Here is an 18545-nt window from a genome sequence, read left to right as displayed (position 1 = left end):
GGCTCATTTAGCCCTTTCCAGTAAAAAGAAATGTAATGTCATAAGCAGCCACACTGACCAACTAAATGGGAGAGTAGATGGAAGGGGCAGGCTCAAAGCAGTCTTTTAAAGGAAAACCTGGGCTTCTTTATAACAGTAGTAGACTATACTGTATATCTAGATCAGGGTTTCTCAACCAGGGTTCCTCCTGAGGTTGCTAGGGGTTCCTTGAGCAATGGGCAATTTCTGCCTCTCAGATACGTTTCCAATGACACCATTGTTCCTTTTAGCTATCTGTAAGGGGGTAATTCTTCCCAATGACGACAAGAGTAAGGAGCATTCTTCCCACTGACTGTCACACTAATGTGTCATGAGTTGTAGATTTTTCATTTTTAGCAGGGGTTTCTCGAGATCAGAATATTATTTCAAGGGTTCCTCTGTGTTGAAAATGTTGAGAAAGGCTGATCTAGATACAAGGTGCTGATTGTTTTAACACTCGCATTTCACTAAAGGTAACTTCTGATTGAGTCATATGCTCAGTTTTATACTGGCTTACTTTAAGTTGGCGAAGCAGTTTTCTTTTTTAATGTAACTAGTTTCCAACATATAAATGAAATCTACATTCAGGCCCCATTCACACTGGTGCAATGTGTCATGTGATTTGACAGTTCCAAATCGCATGACAAGTCGCACCCTATTGTCGGCAGAGGTACCATTCCAATTGCCATGACTCGTGTCGCGACTATTTTTTGCCAATTTCATTGCGACCTGCATAGACTTCGGTTAAACAAAGTCACAAGCCGCAATGAAATCGGAGGTGCAAATCCTACTGATCTGTGGCTTTGAAATCACGCTGAAGCAGTGCGATTTCAAAGCCGCACCAGTGTGAACCAGGGCTTATAGTAAATAAAAAGGCAGTTCGCAGTCTTATGAACAGGTATCACTTATTCGCTCAGTTGTTTGCAATCTGAAGGAGGCATCATACAAAAACAGTACAAAAAAATTGAGATTCCAAAAGCTTATATTATGCATGTTCTTTTCAAAAGGTATATGAGAAAATACTTTCAAACCATGTATTATATAATATACAGCATAAGAAAATGTATAAGATAGTAGGAGGATAGAACAATTGAAAGAGACAACACATATTCTCCATATTTGTAGTCCACCAGTGGGAAAGAAAAAGACAGGGAGAGTGAGAAGGATCAGATGAATTGTGAAATGTAAGAAAGCCACATAGGAAGTGTCTGCTCAGCAGCTCTTGGTATTTGAAGGGAATGATGCACAGCAGTAAACTGTAAGGAACAGAAACAAGAAAAAGAATGTAGAATGGGTAAGTGTAAGTACAAGGGTCAGATCAGGCCAACATTACCACTCTGCTCTCAGGAAAACAAGCAAATGCAATCCAATCACAAAACAAAAATTTCACAGCAAACCACTGCTGGTTAACTGGGCTTTAGATTTGAAGTCAGAGCATTCCAAAAAACACAGTGGTATGAGTAACAGGAACTGAAACAAATGGATCAACTTTATACAAGCATGCAGGAAAGGACAGAACTGTCAGAAATTACTTATAAGTCACAGACAGGAAAACACGAAGAAGCTGGGAGCAATCCGATCCTCTCCTAAGTCCAGAGATCAGTATTTAAATTACTTGCGTCATGGGAGGTTATGACCTATGGCTTTTCAGACTGGATGGTGGCACTTTTTCCTTAGTGCTTTCACTGGGATTGTGGCCACAAGAACAGTACATTTTGTTCTTGCAAAATCCAAGTGTGTTCACTGAACATAGCCAGAAACATCAGAACAAGTATAAAACAAATACACAGCAGCGTGTTCATTAGGAGGCTTACCTATATCCTGACTCCAGCACTGACACCCTTCATTAAAACCATGCTTGATTTGCACCGAGTAATGTTTCTGAAACTTTAGGAACATAAACAGCACAGGAGAAGCACAAAAATAAGCAAGATACAGCCCTCATATACTACTGTTTAGACTGCTCAATAAAAACATATCTTAGTATACACCACATACAAAGAATCCAAGTGTGTACAATTCATATTGACACATCAAAATATGGTTCTATCTCAGTTCCACAAATCAAGGTGGATGGAACAGTGAAACCTAAGACTTATTTTGTCAAATGACAAAGGTTATAGGTAAGTTCCTTGCATAGGCTGATATTTATGTAGACTACTAAGTACAATTTACACAATTTGGGATATACCATCAACGGTGGGAACATCTTGTTGGCTGTATACACACACTGTACAGTATATGCACACTTTTGTTTACTTGAGCAATGTGCGGTTCAGTCAAATCGATCGATCCTGCAAACAATCGAAAAGCCATAACTTTCTTTTAAACGATTAGAACTTAATTTTGGATTCAATAAAACTGACTCAATCCGCCAGCGTGGAAAATGATTGTTTGCATGGATTGGCAGAACTGTGATACTTTGTTCATGAATATGATCATATTTTGATCAACTGGTTTATGGTGTGGGTGGGTGACCATGGGCAGATGACAGGTAGACCATGAACAGGTCTGCTCCGCTGACCCCCACTTACTACTGCTTGCTGCCGGTCCTCCCTTGCCATGCCTTCTGTCCTTCTCTCTTTCCCCAGCCTCCTCCACCACTGTCAGGGGGGTGATATGAAGGGCAGTAAAAGACACTGGTTTGAAGGTGGTCCTGCCCATAGCAGTGTCCATTACCCCCTTCACATCACCTCCCCCCCACGCACACAGTAGTATCCTCTTCCCCCCATAGCAGTGACCTCTGGACCCCTTCCCTCCCATAGCAGTGTTCCATTGCATCTTACATGTGCACACAGCGGAAAGCGTGAGGCAGCATAGCTCAGGACGGAGGGCAGAAGGAGGAGATGGCCAAATTAACTTTTCAAGTTAACCCATGGGTGATTGGTTGCTAGGTCCTAAGCAAGCAATCACCAGTTTGTTTATTTGAAAAGTCACTCTGCCAGCTCTCGCTCCTGCCAACTGTCCAGAACTGTGCTCCCTCTCGCTCTCTGCTGTGTGCACAGGTAAGATGCAATGAAACACTCTGAAGGGGAAGGAGGGGGAAGAGGACACTACTGTGTGTGTGTGTGTGTGTGTGTGGGGGGGGGGGGGGGATGTGAAGGAGGTAGTGGACACTGCTATGGGCAGGGCCACTCCCATAGCAGTGTCTTCTACCGCCCTTCACCCCCCCCGAACCCTGCATTCTGAGCATAACACGCTCCTTAACTCTACATTCTGAGGGTAACACATTCCTAAACCTTGCATTCTGAGCGTAACGCACTCCTTAACCCTGCATTCTGAGCGTAGCCCACTCCTTAACCCTGCATCCTGAGCATAACGCATTGGTGATCCCTGCATTCTAAGCAAAATGCATTGGTGATCCCTGCATTCTGAGCGCAATGCACTCCTTAACCCTGCATTCTGACCGGGATGCACTACTGAACCCTGTGTTCTGAGCGTAACGCACTACCGAACCCTGCATTCTGGAGGTAACGCACTCCTGAACCCTGCATTCTGGGTGTTATGCACTCCTGAGCCCTGCATTCTGAGCGTAACACACTCTTGAACCCTGCATTCTGAGAGTAACACACTTCTGAACCCTGCATTCTGAACGTAACACTAAGACTTATTCATTTTTCGGGTTATGGTTAAGACTTTAATTTTTAGGGTTAACAGTATATCATCACCCGCAACAGACCACAAAGGCATCGCTTTCAAACACGGTGCAGGAAACACACATGGAACATGCCTTTCTGGCTCCGCGCTCTGGCATGAACTGGCCCTAACAACAGAATCTTTGACTTCATTAGTGTTGTTCAAGTAGATCTCCATCTATCTAAGGTTGTCTACCCCTGGTTTATGAGATTACATGATAATTAATAATTTACGATCAAGTTACAATTGTTTTTTCACCATCTATCAAAATCCAATTTTCTGTGTGTGCTTTATCAATCATATGGGTTGGTGACTATAGATCAATTATTCCTATAAGAAAAGCTTGAGCTTGATCAGAAAATAATTTGATCATTATTGAAGCATGTATGGCCATCATAAGACATGCAGTAATATAGGACAAGCATAAATAAAGCTAAAAAACTCTTTCCTTAGCTCAAGTGGTATGTGATCAGGGAAAGATTAATATTTAATGGTCTTTGTTGGCATCACTTGTAGTCTTGCTGCCCCCTCTTGACCAAGGGTGCTACTAGTTCTCTTTGGCTCTGAGGAAGAGGATTCGCCCTCAAAATGCGTCAGCCACAGCAGATTCGTGCCAACACTAGCACGCTATCCAGCACCATGGAGTGCCTTGGCTACCTTGGAGATCTTTTTGTCTGATCATGTTTACATGTGTGCTATCTACAATTGTTTGTGAGTATAATGTATATTATTTTGGATTTTAATAAGCCTTTTTAGTGGTAATGCACAAGGTCGTTGCACCCCCTCTCTTGTTGTTGTTTTTAAGCATAAATAAAGACCAGTTTGTGTACATAAACTTAAATTAAGTAAACTGTTGATTAATCTAGGCCCTCGTGAAATCTCTTTTTATCTACCACCTTCCCACCCACCATATCTTGTTGACTTGCTTAAATTTTTTGCCATTATTATCTTGCTGAATTTACCAGTTGCTTTATAGCTTTAGCTTAGTGCTGATCTGGCATGCTCCTTTACTTTTGCATCTTCCACTCCAGGGAAAACAGAACTGGTGTCATTTTTCTTCTCTTTCAGATTCTATTCTCATGTACCAGAACGGATAGAAAATATAATCCTCATCTAATGTAATCTGAAAATACTGCTACTGTAATGTTAAAAATAATTTAAAAATAAAGATATAAAACAAAAAAAATACTTTTCTGTCACACCCTGTATTCCGAGCCCCCCCTTACTTCACAGTCCCTCCTTACATCAGTTCCCCGTTTCAATCAATGTCCCCTCTTGGGCCCCTTTCCCACTTGTGTGACTTGTCCTGCGACTTGAGACTGCAAAGTCGCATGACAAGTCGTACCCCATGATTTCCAATGTGTACCGTTCCTATCTGTGTGACTTCAAGATTACACAGGCATTGCTTCAAGTTCAGTCAAAGTCACGGCAAAATTGCTGCAAAAAACTGCAGCAAAGTCTTTCAGGTCACAAGTGCACATGTGTGAAAGGGCCATAGATCAATTCCCCCTTACATCAGTGTCCCTCCATAAAATAGGGCATTCCTTGCATCAGTGCCCCCCCCCCTTATACTGTATCAGTGTCCCCTGTTACATCAGAGTCCCCACTTACATCAGTGCCCCCCTCTACATCAGTGTATCCCCTTACATCAGAGTCCCCCCTACTTCACCCCCTCCTTTATATCAATGTCCCATTTTAAATCAATGCCATCTTACATCAGTGTCTCCCCTTACAATAGTCAGAGTCCCCCCTGTGACAGTACTCACTGTCACTGGGAATAAAAGACAGACAATATGCTAATATCATCAGCTCAACCACCTGTCTTCCAGACATCGTTGAATATGCTAATGTACTCACCTGTTATCTACAATAGGTTCTGTGTTTACACCTATTGTTTGTGTATTGTATTGCAGGAGCTTGAGGACGGCCGTCTGCTACTTAATTGGCTCAGGTTGATTGAATCACTGTCATTTATTAGTTGCTGAGTGGAAATATACTGTTTGTGTGGTTATTCTTTAGATATGTTAATTCTATTTCTGATTACAATTTCATCTGCATAGGATAATGTAGTCAGGCTACCCCTGACCTGTGTGTAGTAATTTGATCAGGAGGGGGATGTGCTCATGTGTGTATAAATTGAGTGTGAAACTGTTCAATAAAGGAGAAGGTTCCAAAACTTGTATGAGCTAAGTTGATGGCTAGTTTTGTATGAGGGCGGCTGGGAAAATCTGGGATATATATTCATGACTGCAAGGAAGCCGTATACTGATGGAAGACCACAAGTACAGTGTGGGTCAGCGGTTCCGTTACATCCCTTACATCAGTGTTCCTCCTTACTTCAGAGCCCCCCTTACATCAGTTCCCCCTTTACATCAGAGTTCTTCCTTACGTCAGTTTTTCCCCTTACATCAGTATCCCCCCTACTTCAAAGCCCTCCCTTACATCAGTTTCCTCATTTATATCAATGTCTTCTCCTACATAATTTCCCAATTATATCAGCCCCCCCCCCTTACACCAGTTTCCCTTCTTACTTCAGAGCCCCCTCCTTACATTAGTTACCCCCTTTATATGAGTGTCCCCTCTTATATCAATTCCCCATCTTACATCAGTATCCCTCTTACATTAACGCCCCCTTACATCAGTGTCCCTCTTACAATCCTGGCTTCCTTGCATCAGAGCTTCCCCTTACATCAGTGCCCCCTTACATAAGAGTACCCCCTTACAGCAATGTGCCCACCTTACAACAGAGAATCCCCCCTTACATCAGCGTGCTCCCCCCTCCCTTACCTCAATGTGCCCCCTTTTACATCAATTTGCCCCCTTACCTTAACCAGCATGGTTGTAGCAGATCAGCAGGAGCTGAGAGGCGGAACAAGTGTGAATAGGGAAGTAATTTTCTCCTCTGGGAGTCGGAGCCAACAAGTGATGTCTGTTGTTAGGTTGCCAGCAGTCCTAGCAACCAAGCACTGGGGGGGTTTGTATGCAGAGTTTTTGAGCCCTTTCTTAGGCAGTGCAGAGCTTTCAGCTGCAGCTGCTCTTGTCCAAAATCAGTTCTGTGTAGTGAGAGCTCAGTGAAGGATCAGCCGACCTCCGCTATACTCCTCCTGGTCCAAGAAGGAGATGAGCCATGCCTGCCCAGGGAAGGCTGCACAGTGCACACCGAGGCGGCATCCCCTGCCGCTCACACTTTTCCTTTAAGCAGCTCCCTCATGGCTGCGAGAAGTGCGGCTAGGAGATGAAGTTCCAGATTGCCACTCAATGGGAGAACAGTACAGCCAGCAGGAGCACTGCACTGATAGGAAGGAGAAGGAGGAGAGGGAACACAGCCTGCACTGCCTCTGGGCTCTCTCCTTCTAGCTTTCATCGCTGGGCTGACAGGAGTAGTGATGTCTCTGTCACTACTCCTGTCAGTGGCGCTAGCCCTCTCAATGTGGCACCTGGTGCACATGCCCCTCTTAGTTTCAGCCCTGCCTCCAAGTGCCTGCATGCCAACTCCGGGGTTCTGTACAGTACCTCTGAGACCCAGGACAAGAAAGCAACTAGCAATGTGTTTATGTGATTTGTTGTATGGATTGCCACTTCTTAGTACTATTGATCTTTATAAACTCCGCAGGAACCCCTCCAACCTGTGGTGTTTAATATGCAATGATGTAGTAGCTCTGAAATCTCCAACTCACCCTCCTTCCATTGCATTGTGTTGTGTCTCTCTGGCCAACAGGGGAGCACGTATTTCAGGGGAAAGGGATGGCAGAGTGTCAGTCCCCAGGCTGGAAGTTTCTATTTGCCTCTGAGGAGCTTTCAAAAAGGAATGGAGGTGTGGACACACACAGCTGGATGACTGATTTCAGTCGTTAGTGTTTTTGGTGACAGATTTGCATTAAAGTTTGACCTCACTGTTGAAACCAAGGCAGCACGCTAAAGTAATGTAGTGCATCTATTAACTATGATACCCATATTCTCACTGAGAATACTAGAAGGTAAGAGAAAGATGCCTGTCCTCATTATGGTTGCACATTGCATGGATCATTATTGCTTTTTCTTCCTCACCTGGTAAAGACAAAATGCATGTTCACTTTTCTTTGGAAAATTAATATTGATTTGTAAAAGAGATTTTCCAATAAAACAGACAACTTTTATGAGCATTAGCAAACTTTCAACTCTTTTGAGAGCTTCAAAAAGAATCTACACGACTATCACAAGTTTTGGTTGGTAGCATCATTAGTAAAGATCAGTCTAGTGAACCTAGAATTGATGCCCTGCTAACCAGAAGCTAAAGCAATTGTTACAATCTTACAACTTTCAAAAGCCCCATTTTTTTTTACTTATAAAATTAGTAAAATAGAAAGTTACCAATCCCTATTACTATGCAATTTTATGTATGCAATGTGGGTCCCCTCTACCTCCTCCAGGAAAGCAGAGACTGGAAAATGATGCAGGCATGGGTGAGGAGTCGTACCATTTAGAAAAAAGGAAACAATACCTAGTTACTTTCAGCCAATGGGGGACTGCATGCAACGTAGGTATTGACAGACATTCCCTTCAGTGGATTAAAAAATGTTTAATACCTGCCTCATATTTGCTACAAGAGAATCATTTATTGGGAATTATTTGTGCACAGCTAAACTGTAGCTGAGACATACCTCTCCAGCTCATTGGTTGGCATGCTTTTGGTTATTCCTTTAATATAACTGGCAAGATATAGCTGATTTTAACTCTAATGAGCACCATTTAAGGTGTCTCAGATATTCACCATAACAAAAGGACAGGAGGAAAAGAAAAATAACTTCATAGACTAGAGGAAAGGTGAGTGATATAGAAGTAAAAGTGGAGCAGACAGGAGCATATAAAAATATAGTATAGCCTGGTATGGACCTACGTTTAGCAGGTATAGGTCTGGTTGTTCCTGTTATAGCAGCTCCATTTTCATAGAAGGGTGAATCCGAAATATCATTATCAGGTGGAGGGTAGGGAGGGGGTGGGGGTATCTCTAACTCAGGTGGACTTCTGGATGTTCCTCTTGGGGGTTTTTGTGGAACCTGCCGTCCATTACCTATGTGAAGATTAATGCACAGATTATTTCATTCTTATTTTAGCATCATATTATACATTTTGTCTTTCATGTTTCTTTAAAAGTTTACATGAACCCAAAATGTCTTAGCGTTTTAATTAAAAAAATTCACTGAGGCCTCCCCCATCTTCCTCTACCTCTTAACTACTGGACCAACCACCATCCATCCAAGTGCTTCTTACCATTCATACCTGGACCCAGAGCTAATAGCTCTTCACCAAGCTGTTCTAACAAAATGTACGTTGTTATTATCTTGTTTTATTGGCTAAATGTTGTGGCCACTCTTATTATCAATTGCATTCTCACCTTAAAAATAATAATAATGAAAAAAAAAATACATTTTAGGATAGTAAATTCTTTAAATATTTAAACAAGTAGGATTATTGGTTCATAGATATTCAGTGACAAAGTGATAACACTCTCAACCAAGATCTCTGTCATCTCTCTGATGACATTTTCAACATAAAACAGGAAGCTTGTCACCTCCCTTTACCTCTAATAAGCCAAATAATTATTTTAGGATAAGGGTAGAACAATGATTTCAACTTTAGATTCCTAAAAGGGGTTATTTATTAAAACTGGAGAGTGCAAAATCTGGTGCAGCTCTGCATAGAAACCAATCAGCTTTCGGGTTTTATTGTGAAAGTGTAACAAATTGATGTTAGAAGCTGATTGGCTATCATGCACAGCTGCACAAGAATCTGAGTGCACCAGTGTTAGTAAATCCCTCCACTATGTTTTTTTTTTTTTTGTGCTGGTAAACAATTTTAGTGAACAAAAAAGATAATCAGGAAAATAATGTGTAAAATGAGTTAACTGATCACTATTGTATATTGTATTCTGATAATGGTACACCACTAAGAACCCTAGACCATTCAAAGTAAGAATCATTAACCACTACTCTCTGAGTACAATCTTTTAGTCAATTTTCTATCCATTTACAAACTGATCTTTCAAAGCCTGTAGACTTTGCCTTACACATTACCCTAAGGGGAACTGTGTCAAACGTGTTTGCAAAATCTAAGTATACTACATCTACAGCCAATCCTCTGTCTTAGGTTTTACTTACCTCTTTAAAAAAATAAATTCGATTTGTTTGACAACTTCTGTCTTTCATGAATCCATGCAGTCTGTTGCTTAAAATATTGTTTTACAGCAAGAACTCATCTATGTGGTCTTTATTAAACTCTCCAGTATCTTCCCGACTATAGAAATTAAACTAACAGGTCTATAGTTACTTGTTAAAGACTTTGATCCCTTTTTTTAACCATTTGCTGACCGCATCAAGTACATATACTGCGGCGGTCAGCCCCTCACAGGCAAAGTGACGTATGGGTACCTCACTAGCCTGTGAGGCTCTGGGGAGCGAGCGTGCGCCGCTGGAGGCGCGCTCCCGCTCGGTCACGGACCCCCCCGCGCGTGTGCCCGGCGGACCCGATGTCCGCCGGGCACTCGCGATCGTCCGTTACACCGGGAGAAAGGCAGGCGGCTGATGTAAACAAGCCGCCTGTCATTCTCCCCTGTGTAAGAACAGTGATCATACGGTTCTACTATGTAGGACCGTTGATCACTGTTCCTACGCCTCAAGCCACAGCCAATCACAGTTAGAATCACGCCCCTAGGGACACACACAACCCCTCCCTCTCAAATAAAGTTAACCCCTTCACTGCCAGTGTCATTGTACAGTAACAGTGCATATGTATAGCACTGATTACTGTAGTAATGTCACTGGTAACCCCAAAAGTGTCAAAAATGTCAGTCAAGGGTCCGATCTGTCCGCCGCAATGTCGCAGTCCCGCAAAAAAAATTGCAGATCGCCGCCATTACGCGTTAAAAAAAAAACAACAAAAATGACAAAAATCTTTCCCTTAGTTAGTAAACGCAATAACTTTTGCGCAAACCAATAAAAATACGCTTTTTGCATTTTTTTTACCAAAAATATGTAGCATAAAACAAATTGGCCTAAAATGTTAAAAAATTCTGATTTTTACTTTTTTTTTGGGGGAATTTCATATAAAAAATGTGAAAAATATTGTTATTTTTGCAAAATTGACACTCTTTTTTTTGTTTATAGCGCATGATAAAAAAATCGCACAGGTGATCAAATACCACCAAAAGAAAGCTCTGTTTGTTACATAGTTACATAGTTACATAGTAGGTGAGGTTGAATAAAGACAATAGTCCATCCAGTTCAACCTGTGTAGGTGTGTGTGGCTGTAATCATCTCTCATACCCCTGAATGTTCTGATCCTTGAGATGCACGTCCAATAGTCTTTTGAAAGCCACCATACTACCCGCAGAAACCACCTCTTGTGGTAGAGAATTCCACAGTCTTGTAGCCCTAACAGTAAAGAACCCCCCACTTTGCCTGAGGTTAAAACGCTTCTCCTCTAATCGCATTGTATGCCCCCGAGTCCTCATGCAATCCCTTCCACTAAACAGCTTTTTTTCTAAGCTGAGATCCCCATTGAGATATTTAAAAATTGCTATCATGTCCCCCCTCAGGCGTCTCTTCTCCAGGGAGAATAAATCAAGTGATTGCAGACGCTCTGTATAATCAAGGTCCTCCAATCCCCTAATTAGTTTAGTTGCCCTTCTCTGGACTTTCTCCAGCTCCAACACATCCCTCCTGAGGACTGGCGACCAGAACTGGACAGAATACTCCAGATGCGGTCGGACCAGAGTTTTATAAAATGGAAGGATTATAGTCTTATCTCTGGAATACATCCCTTTCTTTATGCATGCTAATATTCTGCTAGCTTTGGCAGCTGCCGCTTGACATTGCATGCTGTTGCCTAGTCTATCATCAACCAAGACTCCCAGATCTTTCTCCATTTTTGATTCCCCCAAGGGTTCCCCTCCTAACGTGTATTGTGCTTTTATGTTTCTAGTCCCCAAGTGCAAAACCTTACACTTCTCAATGTTAAACCTCATTTGCCAAGTCGTTGCCCACTCCGTTATTTTGTCCAGGTCATTCTGTAGGATATCTGCTTCATGCTGTGCGGTTATTGCCCTGCCCAATTTTGTGTCATCTGCAAAAACTGCTTTTGAACTACTGACCCCGACCTCGATGCTGTTTATGAATAAATTGAACAAGGTTGGTCCCAGGACTGAGCCCTGGGGCACCCCGCGTACTACCTCAGAGCAGTCTAAGTATGCGCTGTTTATTACCACCGTTTGGACATGCCCTGTTTGTGGGAAAAAAAGGACGTCAAATTCGTTTAGGTACAGCGTCGCAGGACCGCGCAATTGTCCGTTAAAGTCACGCAGTGCCAAATCACAAAATACCCCCTGGTCAGGAAGGGAGTAAAATCTTCTGGGGCTTAAGTGGTTAAAGGCACCACATTTGCCTTATGCCAATCCACTTTTTTTTACTTGTAATGTTCTATATAAGCTCTTGTGTCCTCCTTTTCCCTTCACTTTCATTTGTTTGGAATGAGCAGTTGCGGTCATGAGCACCTCTCTATGCACAATACAAACCCCATAGGCCATATTCTCTAGTCAATCTCTGGAGAGAGCAGTGGGTAGCTACCTTCCTACATAGAGTGGGACAATAAAGAACAAATGTAGCCGCCCTCTAACAGGAATGTAAATTACAGCAGCAACATTTTTTTTTTTTAAACCAGAGTTTGGTGTCACTCTTGTATCAACTTCTATCTGACAACTTCCCCAGTAGTTGTCTAGTTGTCATTTCTACATTGCTCTCCTTTTTATATTTTACCATGGATCCACAGCTGGTGCTCCATATGCCCTCTGCTACTCTATGTACTTTATTTGGCCACAGCTTTATTTATGTCCAACCAATAATTTAATTCTTGTATTTTTGGTAATGTCCTGCTAGCTTGGTTTCCTATATGTACATGTTCCACTGTCCTTAACCCTTTTCTTGCATGATGGCAATAAGTGACTCTACCTTATTCTGCCTCGAACAGATAAGGTCTCCTTGTCCTTTGTTGGTCTGTGGTGGAACAAGGTCCATTTATACAAACTTTCACCCATATAATCAATCACTCTTTCAAATTCAATTTTTTTGCTGCCCTCTAAGAGCTCCTTCATTCCATGGCCTACTGAGTTGTACCCTTGCTTCAATATCTTTAGTGCCACATCTCACTAACTTATACACTCCTAACGTATCCACTCCTGCTTTAATATCTCCAGCTCTATGGCCCACTGACTTTTTTACACTACCCCTGCTCTAATATTTTCTTATTCATTGGTAGCTGACTTGTCCACTGTTTTCCCACTCCCATGAGAAGCACCTGTATATCATTTTTTTCCATACAAATAGAGCTTTCTTTTGGCGGTATTTGATTACCACTGGGTTTTTTATCTTTTTTATTATATAAATGAAAAATACTAAACATTTTCATTTTCTACTTTCTGTTACAAAACATATCCAATATATTCAAATTTCTTCATAAACCTAGGCCCTACATATATTCTGCTACACGTCCTTGGTAAAAATCAAACTGCATTTTTGTAGACATTATACTATTGGTGACACTAATATAGTTCTGATCACGATCAAGATACTGATCAGTACAGACACTATACTAGTAATGGTGGTGATCAGTGACTTATAGTGTGGCTGTGATAGTGTGGCCGCCAATCTAGCACTAAGAGACACTGGCTGGGAGGGACACTAACTGTCTAACTAACACTGATGTCGCTAGTGACACCAATACAGTTACCAGTTATAATACTGTACATGTAATGTACTATACACTGTAATGTACTAATGGCACTGGCTGGGAAGGGGTTAACGTCAAGTGGCAATGAAGTGGTTAACTGTGGGACAAATGAGGAGGAAAGAGGGACAGAGGGACTTTGTTCCAAATCAGGGACAGTCCCTTAAAATCAGGGACAGTTGGGAGCTATGTACCTGCTGTGAGTGGGTTGGCAAGAGGTAATTTAAATCATCTTGAAGTTTGGAAGCTTTTTGAAGAATCCCACACATTTACTTCCTTGAATGCAGTGACTCATATTTACTACATCTTGTGAATATGCACTGCTGTGTCACCCATTTCACAGAGTCTGCCTTCTGAACTGAAAGGAGGATTTTCAGGAGGCACAGTCAGTACAGGAATCACACAACATCAATACTGCTTTCAAGCAGCAAGGTACTTTGGGATTTTTATTCCTTGGGAATCGAAAGGAAACCAAAGGAATGAGTAGAGGAGAGACTACAAAGCATGCAGCAAATCCAGGAAGTTGTAAAAAGAAATGGCCAGCAGACACACAGCACTTATAATTTAAAAGATTTTTCAAGCAAACTTATATTGCATTGTCAAAAATACCTACTGTTTATATTGCTATTACAATGCCGATATTGTGAAGTAAAAATGTATGCTGTGACTTCTGATCTCCTTTAACACGTTCCGGATCACCCACTGCGGCAGGGCGGCCCGGTTGTACAAAATCACGTACATTTACGTGATTTTGTGCAGGAGATGTCAGGGGCGCGTGCTCGCTCCTGCTGAGATTGGACACGGCAGGAGCAAATCAGTGGGTCCGGCGGGTTCCATTCGAGGAATGACAGAACGGCGGTCTGCTTATGTAAACAAGGCAGACCGCTGTTCTGTCAGGGAGGAAAAGAGAGAAACACAGACCTCTCTTTTCCTCTAGTGCATCCACTCCCCCACAGTTAGAAAGCACTCTCTAGGAGCACACTTAACCCCTTGATTGCCCCTAATGTTAACCCCTTTCCAGCCAGTGTCATTTATACAGTAACAGTGCATTTTTTTAGCACTGATCACTGCATTGGTGTCACTGGTTCCAAAAAAGTGTCAGTTAGTGTCAGATTTGTCTGCTGCAATGTAGCAGTCCCGCTAAAAAAACGCTGATTGCCGCCATTACTAGTAAAAACAATTTAAAAAAAGTATAAAGTCCATAAATATATCCCATAGTTTGTAGACACTATAACTTTTGCGCAAACCAATTAATATACACTTATTAGGTTTGTTTTGGTTTTTTTTTACCAAAAATATGTAGCAGAATACATATTGGTCTGAATTGATAAAAAAATGTTTTCAAAATGATGGTTCTTTTTTTTGTTTATAGTGCAAAAAATAAAAGAGGTAATCAAATACCACCAAAAGAAAGCTATATTTGTGGGAACAAAAGACATACATTTTATTTGGGTACAGCATCACACGACCGTGCAATAGTCAGTTAACGCAACGCATTGCCGTATCGCAAAACATGGCCTGGTCAGGAAAGGGGTAAAACCTTCTGGAGCTAAAGTGGTTAATAAACATTGTAACAGATTGCACACAAGGAAACGTATCAAATAAAAATGTTTTATTATTGGCAAAGTAAAATATTGAAAACTATTAAGCAAAACTATGCTTCTGCTTAAAGGTTGCTCCATCTAAGTAGGTCAGGGTTCATTAGGGCCAATAGGCTCTACATATCCTTTATTACATCCAGAATGCATAGAAGTACCTCCTGTTGATCTTTTTTCATGCTGAGTGCACAGTGTAATACATCAAAACACACCACAGCTAGATTTTGGAAGAACAAAGAGGATGTTCCCCTTGTGAATCTGCATTTCACTTTGAACATACATCGGTCTGATGGGAAGAGTAGTGGTAAAAGTAAAAGTAGACTTTTCTTATCAGACACAAAGCTTTTAAAGCTTTAACAAACTTTTCCAGTTAAACAAGAAAGATTTGCTTTCCTTGGCATCTACAGTATGTAGCATTATAATAATTAAAAAATGCCTGAAATCATTAGGTCACAACACAGTTTGTCAGGCTTGATGCAAAATTAACATGATAAAATCACCAGCAATTTCAAGACATTTTAGCACTTGATTTATCAAATAAGAAACTATTTCTAGTATTAGCAACATGTGAAAACTGACACCCATGTGTTATTAAAAGAGAAGTATGGCCAAACCTTATTTGGCCATACATCTCCCGTGGGTCACAGAAGTGCACTTACTTGTGCTGTCCTGTGACCCAGAACCAGTGGGCTAATTTCCACTGTAGGCTAACATCACAGAGTCGCCCCAAACTTTGGAAGGATCAGGACCATATTGTCGGGATCCACCCAGATACCTGATCAGTAGCTAGCTCAGCCTTTCAGTACATGGCTGAAAGCCAAAGCCAGATGCTACCACTAACGCCCACTCCCCAGCCTGACGCTTCAGTGAGTGCTGGAGGGGCAGAGCAAAAAACTGAGCGATCAGGGGTCATGTGATCGCTCAGTTCCCAGGCTTAGAGCCAGTGGGGGACAGCTGCAGCATCAGGCCAATGCTGCAGCCTGGAGGTGAGTATGTATGTTTGTTTTTTTTAACCCCAACTTCTCTATTAATACCAGAAATCTTTGCCTGCAATATTTACCCTAAATTCAGAAAACTTTTTCTATTTGTGTGCTTTTTTAAGTATACCAAACTATATTCAAGAAAGTGTCCCTCCAAAAAAGATACTCCCGAAAACTCACTTGTCTGTCTCAAACCAAGTTATTTAAAGTGTTTGTTACCCCAACACTTCATATTCCTGATATGTGCCCGCTGTACCATACACAGTACATATATGAGAAAGTATCCTGTTCTCTTTGTATTGCTTCCTTTATGTAAAATCCCTGGTGTTCCTGCTAGTCCCTCTGCTTTCCTGTTAAAAACTGACCACACTAAGCAGGAGAGCACAGCACTGTCAGTTCTCTAGTTATGCTGATGTAGCACCCTCCTAGATAGGTGCTAGGAAAATGTATTTGTGGCCCTGTCTGCTTATCAGGGGGGCCTAAATTGTTAGCTAGCTGTCACATGTTTCTGTTGAGTCTGGGGAGTCTTCCCACTGTGTCCGATGAGGGATCATGTTGGTCAGTGGAGGAAACCTAGCCAATAGCACACCAGGGTTTATGACTGTCTCAGTGGGCAGGGTTTACTGCAATGCACCCTGGGATTGGAGATAAATCTGTGGGGAGAATGTGACAGAGCGACTTTTGGCGGGAGCATCAGTCCCAGGAGGAGGTGACGGCTGTCTCTCCTCCTGTCAGAGAGTGAAGGTGGTCCAGGCAGTCGGCCTAAGGGGACCAGAGGTTGAGCTGTGCTGCAGAGTGTTGCTGACCGAGTGGAGCTGCTGGGCAGAAGTCTTCAGGAAAAACAGTATCGTGAGTACTTAAGATCTGCCCAGGGGTCTGCCTAGGAGAAGGGGACCACTCCAGAAGGTCAAGGGGATCCAGGAGCCAGTTAACCAGTAGTTGTGGCAGTGAAAGGGGGTGCCAAGTCTTAAAGCCCTGAAGATAGGGAAGTGAAAGGGGGCGCCGGTGTGGGCCCTGAAGCGTTCAGCAGTGCAGTCAAAGTGTACAGTCAGCTACCTCAGGAAGGAGTACCTCAGGGAGCTAAAAAGGACTTTGATAGTCAAAGGCAAAGTCACAGTTTCAAGTCAGCATTAACAGGAATTCAGCCAGCGTTAACCAGCGTCAAGTCAGCGTTAACAGGCATCCAGCCAGCGTTAACCAGCGTCAAGCAGCATTTTCTAGAGTCCCTGCCTAATTGTGCATAGTTCAGTTGTTGGAGTATCCCACTCATCCCTTCTCCCATCCAAGTTCCTAAATAAACCTAAAAACCCAAAGATACTGGACTGGTCCTTGTCTCAGTGCTCACACTTGGAGAAACATGTTCAAATGTACTTTTGTTGCACACTGTGACCCAGGGGGACCCACAGCCAGCACCTATGCTGGGAATTGTGCTACACTGGGAACTCAGTATACTCTCCGCCAATGATCAGACTTGTCCTGACATGCCCCCCGCTGCACAGACATTCACTGGCAAGCTCAGTGTGCTGCTGCTTCTCCTCCCTCCAGTTCTTCTGCAGCTGAGAACAGAGGGAATGTGATCACTTATAAAAAAGGGAAAAAGGTATTTATAATGTTTATTTTTATATCTATACAAAAATGTTTTGCCTTTCATTTCTATTTTACACTAAATGGGTTGTTTTACAAGGTGATTGTTTACAGTCACTTTAAGCTGGACTTCTGACAAAAAAGGCTTGAACCAGGGTTACATTCAAAGAAACCTTCATATAAAAATGATTAGTAGAAGCTGACATTATATGCTGATTTAGGATTTTTCCAGAAAAAAAAACATATTAACCCAACCCTCTCCTCACTTCTGAGTCTCTTTATAGATCTTCTAATGTAATAAATTATATCAGTTACCAACTGGGTGGGTTGTGTGGCTGGTAAAACATGAGAAGGAGAGGCCAGGTTTAAAGTGGCATTATAGTGATATTAAAGGCAGATTTTTTAAAATAACAAACATGTTATACTTACTTGCAGCCCTGATCCTCTTTTTCTCAGATTGACCGCAGGCGTTCCAGGCCCCTCCCTCTTGCCGAGTACCCCAGTAGCACTAGCAAGCAGCCTGCTATGAGGGCACCCAAGCAGGCTCACACCCAAGCCGCTGCTCAGTGTATCCATTCACACACCGAGTGTGGTTCAGTCCTGCCTCCGCGCTCTGCTGTCTCAACCAATAAGGAAGAAGAGACTTCGGAGAGCCGCTGCTCTCATTCACTTCCACTCATCCATTCATTGTATTCCAGGCAGGAAGTGATGGCAAATCTTATCAACAGGACACAACCAATTAACGTATATCTGAGAGGGGATTTACCCATTCACCATGCTATTCAATACAAAGTGGGTTAATTTTGCCCTGAGATGGGCAAAGCTTATTAACCTCTTCTGGACCGGCCCACGTACTTTTACACGCGCGAGGGCAGTCCATTAGCGCAAAATCACCTACAGGTACGTATGTGATGTACCTTCGACCATGTGGTCAGCTTTTATAATTTACAAAAAATTTTGGTAATTTTTAAAT

General features: G+C 42.2%; 1 protein-coding gene across 1 annotated transcript in view; it reads right to left on the bottom strand.

The window, feature by feature from the left end:
• COBL (cordon-bleu WH2 repeat protein) overlaps positions 1-18545 on the bottom strand; it is a 390271-nt gene that overhangs the window by 131073 nt on the left and 240653 nt on the right. The window contains exon 9 of the mRNA XM_082258067.1: positions 8531-8704. Coding sequence (XP_082114193.1) covers positions 8531-8704 — 174 coding nt within the window. The remainder of the gene's footprint in view (positions 1-8530; positions 8705-18545) is intronic.

This window comes from Pelophylax lessonae, assembly GCF_965119305.1.
Source record: "Pelophylax lessonae genome assembly, chromosome: 5".
Taxonomy (NCBI): domain Eukaryota; kingdom Metazoa; phylum Chordata; class Amphibia; order Anura; family Ranidae; genus Pelophylax; species Pelophylax lessonae.
This window is presented reverse-complemented; position numbering and strand designations above follow the sequence as displayed.